At 45.4% G+C, this 13372-nt stretch overlaps 1 protein-coding gene across 1 annotated transcript in view; it reads right to left on the minus strand.

Annotated features, from left to right (window-relative positions):
* Positions 1 to 3898: 3898 nt before the first annotated feature.
* FHAD1 (forkhead associated phosphopeptide binding domain 1) overlaps positions 3899 to 13372 on the minus strand; it is a 37572-nt gene continuing 28098 nt past the window's right edge. Inside the window, exons 24-31 of the mRNA XM_079989349.1 lie at positions 11009 to 11016; positions 10766 to 10915; positions 9651 to 9772; positions 9194 to 9289; positions 8052 to 8272; positions 7067 to 7232; positions 4740 to 4811; positions 3899 to 4097 (exon numbers count right to left, since the gene is read on the minus strand). Of these exons, the coding sequence (XP_079845475.1) occupies positions 4002 to 4097; positions 4740 to 4811; positions 7067 to 7232; positions 8052 to 8272; positions 9194 to 9289; positions 9651 to 9772; positions 10766 to 10915; positions 11009 to 11016 (931 nt within the window). The 3' untranslated portion in view covers positions 3899 to 4001. The remainder of the gene's footprint in view (positions 4098 to 4739; positions 4812 to 7066; positions 7233 to 8051; positions 8273 to 9193; positions 9290 to 9650; positions 9773 to 10765; positions 10916 to 11008; positions 11017 to 13372) is intronic.

A 13372-nucleotide genomic window follows, 5' to 3' on the forward strand; every position in this document is an offset into this window, starting at 1 on the left:
GTCATCTGTGTGCACATTAGCATATCTTGCTGGGCAAGATAAAGCAAACGGCAAATTCAATAAGTAAGAATAACAATAAACCTTTTCAAGCGGCAGCAACCAAACTTGTACACACACAGTCTGTTCCAAATGTGGCCACATCATAGATCTAAATAAGGACATTTACATACAGTATTTTTATTATTTATTTCCAAATAATCCTTAACAGTAGCACAATTATACATGCTCAGAGGAGGCTGGCTGTTGAGCCTCTGCATGCATTACTGCTCTGGGCTTGCAGTCACCCTCTGCGGGGTCATTGTGGTCTCCACATCTGGAGTGGTATCAGTCTCCAATCACTGCAGATATGCAGCAGGGGGACAAACCCTCCTTCAAAGCCAGCCAGATACATGTTCTACTGTGGATCTGGGCATGCACAATGGGCTTTTTAGTGACATTAAGGCATGCGGTGGTAATGACCGTAGGGGGCTCCTTGGATGGGGAAGTATTTTTGCTGGGGGGGGGGACACACAAAACAGAGGCAGGCAAATTGCATTAAATTCTGCTTCGTCTATCCACTGTCTGTGACATCTGAGTTCTGATGAGCTTTCTCCTTTCCAGCTCAGCTTCTGTTTCCGCTGGAATCCCCTGCAGCAGTCATAATCCTCCGTTTGTGACACAGGAGCCTTTGCTGTGCAAGGGATTATGACGTCCCAGCGCTGGCATTCTTAATACTGATTGCCCTGGCAGAGCTGGGTCACGCAGGAGAAGCGGCACTGCCAGCCTCAAGGGTTCAAAAACATAGTTTAGGCTGTTTGTGCATGATGTCCTTATTTGACAGCGACAGCACTGATTTTTTAATGCTCGTCTCCAGAGAAATCTCTCTTTTGTCTTTTTGTATCCCTTGTTATGCTTTTGTTAGTGTGTCAAAATAAGACAGGGCATTAAATGCATCCTTAGAAAGTGCATTGAAATAAAAATCGTAAGTGCAGAAGGGGAGATTTTCATTGGGGCTTAAAAAATAAATAAAATTAATAATAAATACACAGGGGTGCCATTTTCTTTGGGACCACAGTGCATATGGAGGGGAAGTTTATGTCTTCCCTCCCCAGCTGGGATCCCAACAACCCACCCACCCCTGGTTCCACTATTAGCCTTAAAGTAAAAGTCCCCTTTCCTTCTTCTTGTGGGGAAAGAACATAGGCACTTAGGAAACTGCCTTTACACTGAATGAGGCCTTCGGGAGAAATGTGCTCTAAAATGCTGACCATTGTTTTGGGTGCACACTTAAAAACAATAGCTGCAAATTGCTGTGGAAATGTGGAGAACTGAACTTAACAAGAACGGAACTGAAAAAATGAGAAACTGAAATATGAAATTGACATATTTCTCCATCTCTGTGCTGGAAACAAGCCTTTGATAAGGCATTGTTATGAGTACTGCCCTGAGGTGCCCTGAGGGTTTTTAGCATTGCCACTCCAGCCCTCTGGAATCAGTTGCCAATGGAAAGGGGACAAGTGCCAGGTGTTTTTGACATCTATTGGAGATATTTTTGTTTAAGAAGACTTTCCCTGAAGTATGGCCTAGTCATTTTACGGAATTAATTGTACAACTGTAGAGATAGTATTATTGCTTTTAGGTAATTTACTATGTAATCTTTTGTAGTCTATCTTGGTTTTATTATACATGGGTATGGTAACTTTTGGTTGCAAAACAGTTTAGGAATCTGCAAATAAAAAGTAAAAAATCCCATTTGGACTTGTGCAAAATGCTCACCCCTGTAATCGTACAGCTTGATCCCTTTGCAATCGTGGCAAACCAAGATTTGTACCCACACAGATCTGAGTCCAGATGGAGACGTGCTCTTCTAAATGATGGCTTTCTGGATTTCACAGAATGTTCATAACTTGGGCGCTGTATTTTTGAGATTCCTGGCAATATGCATTATTTGGTTAGCTTTGATTTGTGCTTGTTGCTGCCTATTTTGACAACACCGAGGACGGTAACAGGTTGGTTCCACATGGCAGTTCTGGAGAGTCAGTGATTTCCTAAGAAAACAAGCCCCCCTGTCTTCATGATAGGCGGCCAATCTGGATGAGTGGGGGATTTTATTTTATTTTATTTTATTTAAGGATGGTGGTTTAATCTGTTTTGATGGATGATTGGGAGTGGTGGCAGTGAAAATGGGAAGAAAACCCTTTTCTGTAATTGAAAGTGTGAAGCTTTTCATTAACGTAACAGATTGTTTTATGGATGGCGGAATTATCAGAGAACATTTTGAATGGTATTAGAAGAGCAAAACTCATCTACAGCAAAAGAGGGAGATGATGTCAACGTCTCACTTAGAGCCTCAAGACGCAGATGCCAGGAGTTGGCTGCTGGCAAGGTCAGCTTGCGGAATTGCTGGGAACTAACGGGGGCTAGCAAACGGTTATTTTTGGAGGGTGTAATTAATGCTAACGGAACATGAACAAATTACTCCAGAATTTCTACTGGGAAGATCTGATGCCAACCAGTCTTCGCAAAACAGATGGGGATGGCTGTTGCAAAATGTTCCGAGGCAGAGGAGACGTGCAAGGTTGTGTGCTGTCCTGAAATAAACCCTTGTATATTGCAGAAAGAATGCAGATGTAGCCAAAGGGGCTCTGGAGTAAACCAGAAAGGTTCTTGGTTATCAGCACATCTGTATGTAAAACATCCTAATGATTTCTCCCAGGAGATCAATTCCCCTGGTCTTTCCCTGGGCTTCCCCCAACTGCGAAGGCAACAGTTATCAGTGACACAGTTCCATCTTTTATATGTGCTTTGTATGCCACATGTCTTTTATGGTGGTACCCAGGTGGTCTCCTGTCCAAGCACTGACCAGGATAGGAACACAGGAAGTTAACCCCTTCCACCTTTTGCAAAGTTTAGGAACATGGGAAGTTTCCTTATACCAAGTCACACTGTAGATTCATCTTGCTCAGGATTACCTACAATGGTTGTGGCCAATGCTTTTTTGGGGGCGGGGTATGCAAGGGTACGCATAGCCCTAAACATTTTGTGAATCTTTGTACTTTTGTCCATTTACTGTATTTATTTTTCCTGATTTGAACTATAAAATGGTGATTTTCTGGAGTCAAAATAAGAGTACCCCTAAATATTTTTTAAAGAAAAAAAAAGCACTTGTTGTGGCTCTTCAGGGTTGAGGACAAAAGACTTTCCCAACTTTATGTAGAGATGCCTCTGAATGAAAAACTTTCCCTTTGTAGGACTTACTAAAACTCTGTTGACTCCAGATCAGCATTTAGCCAACATTCAAAGCTACTCCTTTGTGAGCTTTGTGCTTGGTATCTCCTGTTTTTGCTAGCTGTGGTCCTGGTCATCTGCTGTCTAACTTGGTGCCTTTTCCCATGCTTGGCCGAAATACTCCCGCAAACCTGCGTCTAAGATGGGAGGCAGATTTGGAAGAGACCTCAAGGATCATCTAGCTCAAACTTCCCACCATGCATGCATGCATGCATGTATAAATAAATAAATAAATAAAATCTGTCAAATGATGATGTACAAAAGAACCAGGTCCACGATTCCAAAAGATGGGATTCCAGATTGGACAAAAGGTTGCATCCAACCAAGTCCTACTCAAAAGTAACACCCTGAAATTCATGGACCTAGGTTAGTCATGACTACCGCCATCAATGGGTCTACTTTGAGTAGGACTAACACTGGATACAATCCACCTCTCTTCCCTCCCCCACAAAAAAACCCTGTTACAGGTGTTGGAAGATCTTAAGAATTTATACATAATTTTGAGTTGAGTCTCTATACATTTCTCGTAATCAAGATACAATGTACCATATATGAGTATCATCTGTACAAATAAGTCTATACATATACATATATGTATATAAATAAATTCTGTATAATAAGACACCAGGTGTTTTATGCAATGTTGTAGCAGCATCTTCTATTTACAAGCTTAGACAAGGAGCTGGCCAGAATCTTCCTTCTCTGTCGCTTTCCTTGGGTAAGCAGAATTTTTCCTACGCAGAGGTGCTGCAGTGCACTCGTTTCTTACAGGCTGCTCCTGGCCCCGCAACCACCTGCTTTTCAGGGAATGGTTTCTTAGGGGCTGCCGTCTGCAGACAGAGAAGGGAAGATACAGAGCAAAACGCATGTGTGTGCTTCTACATTTATACTTTAGCAAAAACGGCGAGTCAAATGCCTGTCAAAAACCAGCTTGCAGGGATAGGGGCAAAGAGCAACCGAGTAGGATTGAATTCTCCACAAAGGGTAACTCGAAGGGTTTCAGTCCTGCTTTCTGCAAGCTCTCAGCACACCAGTGACTTCCCTGTGGATGTACTCAAACCAAGCAGGGTTAAACTCTCGGCCCATCATCAGATGAACTCAGGGATGGGCGTACCAGCAGGCTCCTCCCGGGGAAAATGCTCACACCCCCAAACCAAGCAGGACCAAAATCCTTGCCTATCAGATGATGTGCGAGGAGCTCGATCTTGCTGCTGCATTCCTACCTGCCCCACACTGGATATCACATATGACGCCAGTTGTGGGGCAAGTGGTGTGGTTTGGGGAAAACAGCCTGGTGGGCCAAGAACACACAAAACAAAGTTGAAGGCTTTCTGAAAAAGCAAGCAGGTTTCCACCAATGATATCCCTGCTCTTCAGGACCTCCCCCTCCCCACTTATATTATCCAACTATCTTCATTGATGTCTTGTCGGCTAAGAGGCACTCTTACTACACTGGCCGGGCAATTTCCTACCTTGCTATCCCTGAATTTCAGAGTGCAGGCGTAACATGACGAAATCTCACTCTTCCTCTCCTCTAACTGATTCTAGGGTGGAAACAGCAAGGAACAAATGGCAAATCTCTCTCTGGCAAAGCAACAGAGCTAAGAAACAATGCAGCCATTGCTTTTCTCCGAGCTGGGTTGGTTGAGTGCGCTGGAATAAGTCTCTGTGTTTTCAGTTAAACTGGCAGGGATGTAAGTCAGTGAAGGACTGCAGCCTAAAGCAATTAGGAATGTACACTTGTGTATATAATTGTCACCAAACTCAGTTTGCAAGTCAAGCCCCAGCAACCTGCTGCCTTTAATAAGAGAGAGAGATGCCCTAACAATACTCCATCTCTAGCATCGGGGATTAGGACAGAACTCGATGGTGTGTGACTATGGGTTTCTCCAAGTACAGGGATTTCTCATTCCTTGCTCCTAAGTGATGCCTCCAAGTCTGTTCACCCTACAGAAATGCAGAAAGAGAAAGGCTGCTTCCATACTAAGGTCTCCTTAATGCTGTGGAGGAGATGCTTTTCAGCAGTCAAGCTGAACGTGGAAAGAAAATGGCACTTAAGATAGCGCCAATAGATCTGGAAATGTCTATCCTGGTGGCCAAGATGCTTCTATCATGTTCGTTCACAAGTAAGTTCCATTCTGCAAAGGTTGCCTGCAACTTAAATTAAAAGCTTTCCCTGCTTGCGTTGTTACTCACTCCCTGGTTCAGTGCAGCCCTCAGCAGCACTTTCCCAGTCAACTGGCACTGCAGTTACATTTTAAAAGGAGGGTGGTCATCGCAGATCAGGAGAGAGACACAGAATGCAACATATTGGTGATGGCATTGTACGGCTTTTCTGCAAAAAATGACTGAAAGGGGGGTAGTAATTTCAGCTGAAACAGCTAGTGTAGACAAGGCAGTTCTGATTGTAGCAGAGTGCTTTACATGCAGAAGGTCCCAAGCTCAACCCCTGACATTTTCAGGTAGGGCTAGGACAGAGCCCTGTCTGACACTTTGGACAGCTGCTGCCAGCTAAGGCAGACAATACAGAACTAGATGGACACATAATATGATTTGGCATACAGTAAGCTTCCTTATTGGGATGTGGGTGGCACTGTGGGTTAAACCACAGAGGCTAGGACCTGCCAATCAGAAGGTTGGTGGTTCGAATCCCCGCAACGGGGTGAGCTCCCATTGCTTGGTCCCCGCTCCTGCCAACCTAGCAGTTCGAAAGCACGTCAAAGTGCAAGTAGATAAATAGGTACCGCTCCAGTAGGAAGGTAAACGGTGTTTCCGTGCACTGCTCTGGTTCGCCAGAAACAGCTTAGTCATGCTGGCCACATGACCCGGAAGCTGTACGCTGGCTCCCTCGGCCAATAAAGTGAGATGAACGCCGAAACCCCAGAGTCGGTCACGACTGGACCTAATGGTCAGGGGTCCCTTTACCTTTAAGCTTCCTATATCCTACAGTGTGCTGCTGAATGGTAAGACAACCTGTTGCATAGTGGCCTTAGCTGGCATTGTCTTGCTTAGTGGGCAGGTGGTCTACAGACTGGGCAGAGCAACCCACATGCCCCTGAAACTGAAAATCAGATGGCGGCTCGTGCAACCAGGAGGATCCCCAATCCTGATACTCGTGGCCATGGAAGACAAGCAGACCAGGAGAGTCTTCCTCTCCCCAAAACTCAACCTTACATTTAAGCACTAGCCTGGATGCCATAGGCGACCAGGGGTAGCATGTGGGTGAGCACACAGAGTTCCATGCAGAAGAGTGAGGGGCTGGCAGGAGAATGTTCCATCCCTCCTCTACAGCCAATGTGGAAACCAAGTGGGATGCTAGGGGGAAAAAGCCCCTTCCTTGGCACCCAGCAGTACACAGCTCTCCATTACCCTTTCTGCGGGGAAGTAGTATCTTTTTCTGCAGTCTAGGAACTTGATGGGGGCGGGCTTACTTACAAGGCTGCTTGAACTAGCTTCTGTGCAAAGGGTCCCTATGTGTAAAAGACTTTCTCTGTCCCTTCTGCCTCCTGCCCCCAATTGACTACATTCTGTTCTCCTTTCGCCCCGTGAATGAAGCTGAGCTGGATTCTCCCCCTGGGATGATGGCGACCCTTCAAGATTTGGCCCTACGGGGATGACACACACACCTTCCCCATTGCTCAGCTAGTTCTCCTCCCCAAGGGGGGAGCATAATACAAACCCAGCAGCTGCCTGGAAGATGCTGTCAAACGACACCTGCCCAAGTGCAGAGGTTGCTAAACGGCCTTCACACCAGCAGTGTAGCTGTGCAGAGGTGGCGCTGTGGATCTCTGTTACCTACCTTATGCTGTTTGAGAGCCCTGTTCAGCTTCTTCTCCTGAGTCAGCTGCAATTTAGTCCTCTCCAGAGCTTCTTTCAGCAAAGCCTTCTCTTCAGCTTCTCGGTAGATCTTGTCAGCCAATTTGGCCAGCTCAGACTGGCAGGCTTGCAGAGTCTGCTTGTTTGTCCTGTGCGATGAGACAGACAGGGTAGCTGGAAGTTGGTGTGTTGCAAACCACATTATAAAAGGGAAACATCACTCTGAAGCTTACAATAAGTGAAATCTGCAAGTCATTAGAAGTTACTAACCAACAAAAACTTAGTAACCAGTGCTTGGAATTACCAAAAGCACTCCTGCTTGGTCACCTACAGGAACTCTTTACTCGCCTATAGACAATGTTCAGACATGAGTCTATATTTAACTGCACTAAGGACACCGCTGAGTGGATGGTAAAGAAACACCCAGAAAAAATGAATACATGCCACCACCCCTCATAATAAATGGAATGAGCTTCAATTATGACAAATTTATCAAGCTCTACCTTATCTATTTCATTTCGTTTCTGAATCCCTTTCCATGAAACAGTTCAAAATTAACAGAAACATGATAAAATCATTAATTAAAAAATGAAGAATAAAAATATATATAAAAATAATTTCAAATCCAATACAGACGCAGACTGAGTTAATTAAGAGTCTCCCCTTAATTAAAGGGCTGGTGCCATGCCATTTTTATTGCAATCATCTCTTTTTTAAAAATTTGACATAATATATATATATATATATAGAGAGAGAGAGAGAGATAAAGAGAGAGTTTTAATTCCATTAATGTTTAGTTGTTTTTGAATGACTGGTTTCCTGCTCCCCTATGTTTTTAGCTGTTCTTATTTTATCTGTAAGCTGACTTGAGTCTGTCAAGGAAAAAGGCGGGACATAAATCAATACAAAAGGCTCTTTGAAAAAGAAACGTGCCCAAAAGACAGTGTGTGCGCACGTCACCTTTGTACCTGAACTGCCCGACGTCCCTTTCGTACTCTTTCAGCAGTGACTCTTTCCTCTCGAGGCGATCCTTGAGCTTCCTGATCTTGTCGAAGAGCAGCCCGAGGTCCTTCTGTCGTCGCACCCCGAGCTTCTCCCTCTCATCGTAAGGAAGGTGCTTCACAGTCTGCATCCCCGTCAGCTCCTTGACGTTCACCAGGTTGGCGAGATCCTGGATCAGGTTGAGGTACTGGAGGGAAAGAGCAGGGAGCAAACTATTGGCGAGAATGGCATGCTTTCCCCTAGCTGGAAAAAGAACCCCCACTCTGAAATCAAGCAGATGTCTTCGCTTTGCATTACCACTGAAGCTGCAGAGCTAAGCGAGCGACTCACTTGTGTTCCTGATTCACCCACCTGTAATCCATAGGAGGGCTATGATCAGGGTACCTTTTTCAGCCTGAGGGCCGTACTCCCTTATGGGTAACCTTCTGGGGGCCACATGTCAGCGATGGGTAGGGCCAGAGGCAGAATTGGGTGCAGACACAGATATGACTCTTACCCTTGTTATGTCAGAGGTTTCTACACACAGCAGACCCTACATACATCTCCCTGTATAGTCCACCAAGGCAGACATACTTGAGCCAGAGGAAGGAAGTGGAGGTGGCCTGGCAGGAGTTCAGGTAAGAGAAGGCCCCCCGAGTCCGAGGTTTCTCAGCCCTGATGCAAATGAAGGTCAGTGTCAACTTCTGGCACCTTTGGGAATTTGCTGAAGCCAAGCTGCCCTGGAAGGACATGCCCAGCTGACCCCAAGCCATGGTGGTAGAGGATGATTCTGGGCATTGTGGTAGATTTAAAACAAACTTTTGGGTTGCTCACACCCACGTCCTGCAGCCTGCAATGCGGCTGCCTGCTGGCAGTCTTGCCACCATGGCAAGGGTAAGCCTGCTGAAGGCAGGGGATGGGGTGGGTACTTGAGGGCACTTGCTGATGGGCGGGCTCAAACCTGACACCATCGCTGATGTAAGCGTATGGTAATAACAGTATTTGTAGCACGCTCTCTTGGGAGCACATCTCTGCCCCTAGACACAGATCAGGAGAGGACTGCATGCTGTGATGTCCTCTGCAACATAAAGCCCCCCCAAGTACTTTAACACATTCTTCATTTTCATACCATGTTCTCACTGAGGTCTAAAGCGTCAGCCATTTCCAGCTTCGCAGTCCTCTCTATGGTCAAGTTGGGATCTGTTCTGGAAACACTGCTTTGAAGCTGGGAGGGTAAAGGAAATAGAATCATAGCATTGTAGCGTTGTGGAAGAGACTCTAACCCCCTGCAATGCAGGAATCACACCTAAAGAATCCATAACAGATGACTGATCCACTCTCTGTTTAAAAACCTCTAAGGAAGGAGAGTCCACCACCTTCTGAGGGAGCCCATTCCACTGCCAAACAGCTCTTACTGTCAGAAAGTTCTTCCTAATGTGAAATAATGTATTCTGAAATATTCAGAATAGATTATCGAGGTGGGAGCTACGACCAAAAAGACATCAACAAATATTCTTCCTTCCTTCCTTTCATGACACGTTTTCTAAAGAAAGCATCACCAGGGTACCGTGCATTGTTCAGTTTACCTGATTAGCATCCGCTGCTGTCATCAGGGTTGTCACCTGCTCCTTCTCTGTTCTTTCATCTCCCTTCTCAGCTGGGCCTTTTTTAAGCACTCTAAGTGGCTCTCCAATTCTCTCTTCAAAACCTGAGAAAGAGAAGTCATCGTACTGTGCCACTTCCCGTTTCATTTGAAACTCACATTAAACACGTTTTGCACGGGATGAAAGATTCCGGGGACAGAGGACGAAGACTATGGGGTGGAGTGCTTGGGACTAGGGCAGGACAGGCCCAGGCTCAAATCTCTGCTCAGCTGCGAAGCTCACATGGTGATCTGGCTAGACACTTTCTATCTCACATGAAACTCAAAATTCAACTGGAGAAGTGGTGAGCAGGTGTTCAATCCTTTACACACACACAGTGGCAATTCATTAAATTGCTCTCTTTCTATTAATTCACAGAATGGGTGGTGGATGCCAGTGGTGGGTGCAGCCAGAGGCTGAAGGGGGTGGAGCAACAAATGTGAATTTTTACCTCTTTGAGTATCTGCAGACACTTGCACCGTTCTCTCTGTTCTCCCCCCGGGCAAGCAAGGAGCATTATTAGACTTCAAAGACTCAGTCCCACCAAGCAAAATTACTCAAGAGGGTGCAAAGCAGGACTGGTGAGGGGCATAGCTTGGGGAGAAGGGGTGTTGCTGGGGAGCATCCCAAGGGCCAGATAGAGGCTTGGAGGGCCACATTTGGCTCCTGGGTCTGAGGATCTCCACCCCTGCTATAGAAGTTTCTGACACAAGGATATGGTGATGTCTATTCTGGGTCCCTGGAAGAGCCCACAGAGCAAGGCAGGTGTTGCAGTGCTATGAAGAACTCCTCATGAGCAACTCCTCATGAGGTGGAACTTAGCCCTTTTGAGCATTTGTACCTGAATTTAAAGGCATGTAGTAGCTCCGCTAACAAGCTACTTGTGACCATGTGTGTGTTTTACACTAGACCTGTGCAGGTGTTTGCAGGAGAGAAGTCTTATAGCAATGCTTGATTTCTTACTGCTGTTTCTCAGGTACCCAAATTCATCCCACAACTTGCAAAAGCTAACTGCACAAATCACTGCCTGCAAGCGCTCCATGAAATGTAGCACTCACCCAATGGGTGACCCCTTTCTAGCATTCTGACTCTTTGCCGCAGCTCAGCCAGGGCGCCTTTCTGGCGACTGATGATTTCCTCGTGTCTGGAGCCTTTGCATCTTGCTCCCAGATCAGCCAGGCTCACGGATGATACCTGAAGGAAACAGGCTCAGGTTAATAATTCTCTTCTGAGGCAACAAGCTGATAAGGGCTCCCTCTGGGCAACTCGCTTCCATGTGGATTCCTCAATGCAGAAATTACAAAAGGCGCTACATGAAAAGGGGAAGAAGGTCACCCTCAAAGAGTTCCATTTTTTAAAAACGGGGAAGTAGTTCTCTTGCATCAAAATGCCTTGGCAATGTTCCAGCTCATAATATAGGGAACAGAGACTGACAGAAACCTCAGGGCACCATCTTGATTTTACAACATCAGCTAAGCTTGGTTCCTGTTTTTTATCTTTCCTTATCTCTGCAATTCTCCCCCCTCCCTCCATTCTGCATGCACACACATTTTTTTCTCTCCCTTAAACAAATCCTTTGCTCTCCTATTAGATCTTCTGAGCGCCCATTTATTTTTTACCTAGTTTATCAAAGTTTTCTTTTTAAAAATTCCAAATAGACACATTTTTAACAAAGCAGAGGCGTATTATTGATTTTATAGTGTTACCGGAAAAATCGGAGGGCTCCCTTGGACAAAAAGTAAAGACACCAACCAGAGTAAATTGAAGCAAATCAGCAGCCTGTAGGCTTGGTCTTTATTGAAGAAAGACTGTCGCGACAGGGTGCTCCCCTCACTTGCAGGTGAGAGGAAAGACACAGAAAAATGGTGTGCAAGACCTTATAAAAACTCTTGAAATTCCCCTCCTCTAGGTCAAGCCCACCCCCAGAAACATCATGCATACATTACAGAAAGGAGGGGTTGAGGGAGGAGTTGTAGTGGTAACCTGAGTGTCCTGTCACCTGGCTGGTTCCCTTCTCTCCCCCTCCCCATGAGTCACTTCCAGGAGACAAAGGGGAGTTGGCAGTTTCCTGCCCCCTGAGGGAAGATCTGATGATTGTCCTTTGTTCCAGTCCGTGCTGAATCCACTCCCATATGCAAGTTCTTTGTGATCTTGATCGTCTTCTGTCTGGCATAGCAACTGGGCAGGGCTCCTGTGGATGTGCTGGGATGGTGAAGGGATTATGGCTGCCCTGTATCAAACCTTCCCCATTTTGTAGTCCTTCCTTCATGGAGTAAAATAAAAGTGGAACAGTGCAAAACCGATGTATGGTTGATTTTCTATGAATTTATAACAGAAGCATAGCGTATGTAGTGTGTGAGTGTGAGTGTGTGTGAAGTTTGTACAAACTGAAAGATTGGGGTGGGGGGGTTCCTGCTACATAGGTATACAGTTTTTTAAGTTTTCAGAATTTGAGTATACAAATGGAAATAGTTTATAATATGTTTTGTATACAGAAATTATAGTAATGAACGAGTTAAATTAATATGTGTATATATATATATTTCTCTGTCCTTTTAAAAAATCAGAGTAAGAAACCCCAGAGTCCACCCTAATCCCCCAATGAAGAGGAACTATTCTTGTCCAAATTGCTTAGCAGACACAGCTAATTAGTTACTGCTACATATGGCCCAGAAAAGACTTTGAAAATTCGCTCCTGGCTTTCCTTAGGGTGGATAAAACTGTTATTTTCAAAGGACCTAGGACCATAAAACCACTCTGCTTTGTGTGCACTTGTGCAAGTATTTGTGAAATAAAATGGGAGCGCCTGAGCACGTCCCTTTTTATTTTCTCCCACAAGCTGCCTTTCCAACTCTAATGAGCAATTACAATCACACTTAGCAGTTAACAAGACTTCACATTTTGCAAAGCGCTATAAAAACATTTGCCGGTTACCTATCACAACATGCCTGGATGATAGGTACTTAATGAGAATCAAGTTACATAGGACAGGAGATAAATGTTATGGAGATAAAAGTCATGTGCTGTTGCTTGAGCTGCTGGGGGTTGCCTCCTCTTGGCGAACAATCCTGCACCAGCTCCAGGGAGGTTCTGTTGGACAGAACAACAGGCTTCTGGGTCCTGCTCCATCCACCCAAGATGAAGAAGTTCTTTGTCCAGTTCAACTGGGCTTCACAGCAGCTGTACTGGAACCCTAATGCTGCAGCATCAATGGCAGTTACTTGTACTAGCAACACGGACAGGGCTGGTTCCTATTACTGGAGCTGAAGGGCAAGCTGACCTACCTACTGTGCAAAGGCTCTGTGTTTCGTGTCTTCACCAGATGGGAAGACAGCAGGCTGAATGAATGCAAAGTGCCACATGAATACCAGAGAGTGGTTAAGCTACGACATGACCAATCTGCTCCCCTGAGCAGCTATCAGTTTACAGGTAAGGGCTTGCACAACCTGTTAACAGTGCAAGTGGTAGCCCCCGGTTCAAATCTCAACTCTCGCTAATTGGCTGTACGCAAGTCACTAGCACTCAGTTTCAACAGTTCCATCTGCAAAGGGATAATAAGATGGCTCAGTGTGCAGGATCGTCATAGGTTGCGAAAGAAGGGCTTTGCACCTTTATACAATATGTATGTGTGCTCGTGTATTTTGCCTCACCATCCCCACTACTGA

This window comes from Podarcis cretensis, assembly GCF_951804945.1.
Source record: "Podarcis cretensis genome assembly, chromosome: 8".
In the NCBI taxonomy this organism is placed as follows: domain Eukaryota; kingdom Metazoa; phylum Chordata; class Lepidosauria; order Squamata; family Lacertidae; genus Podarcis; species Podarcis cretensis.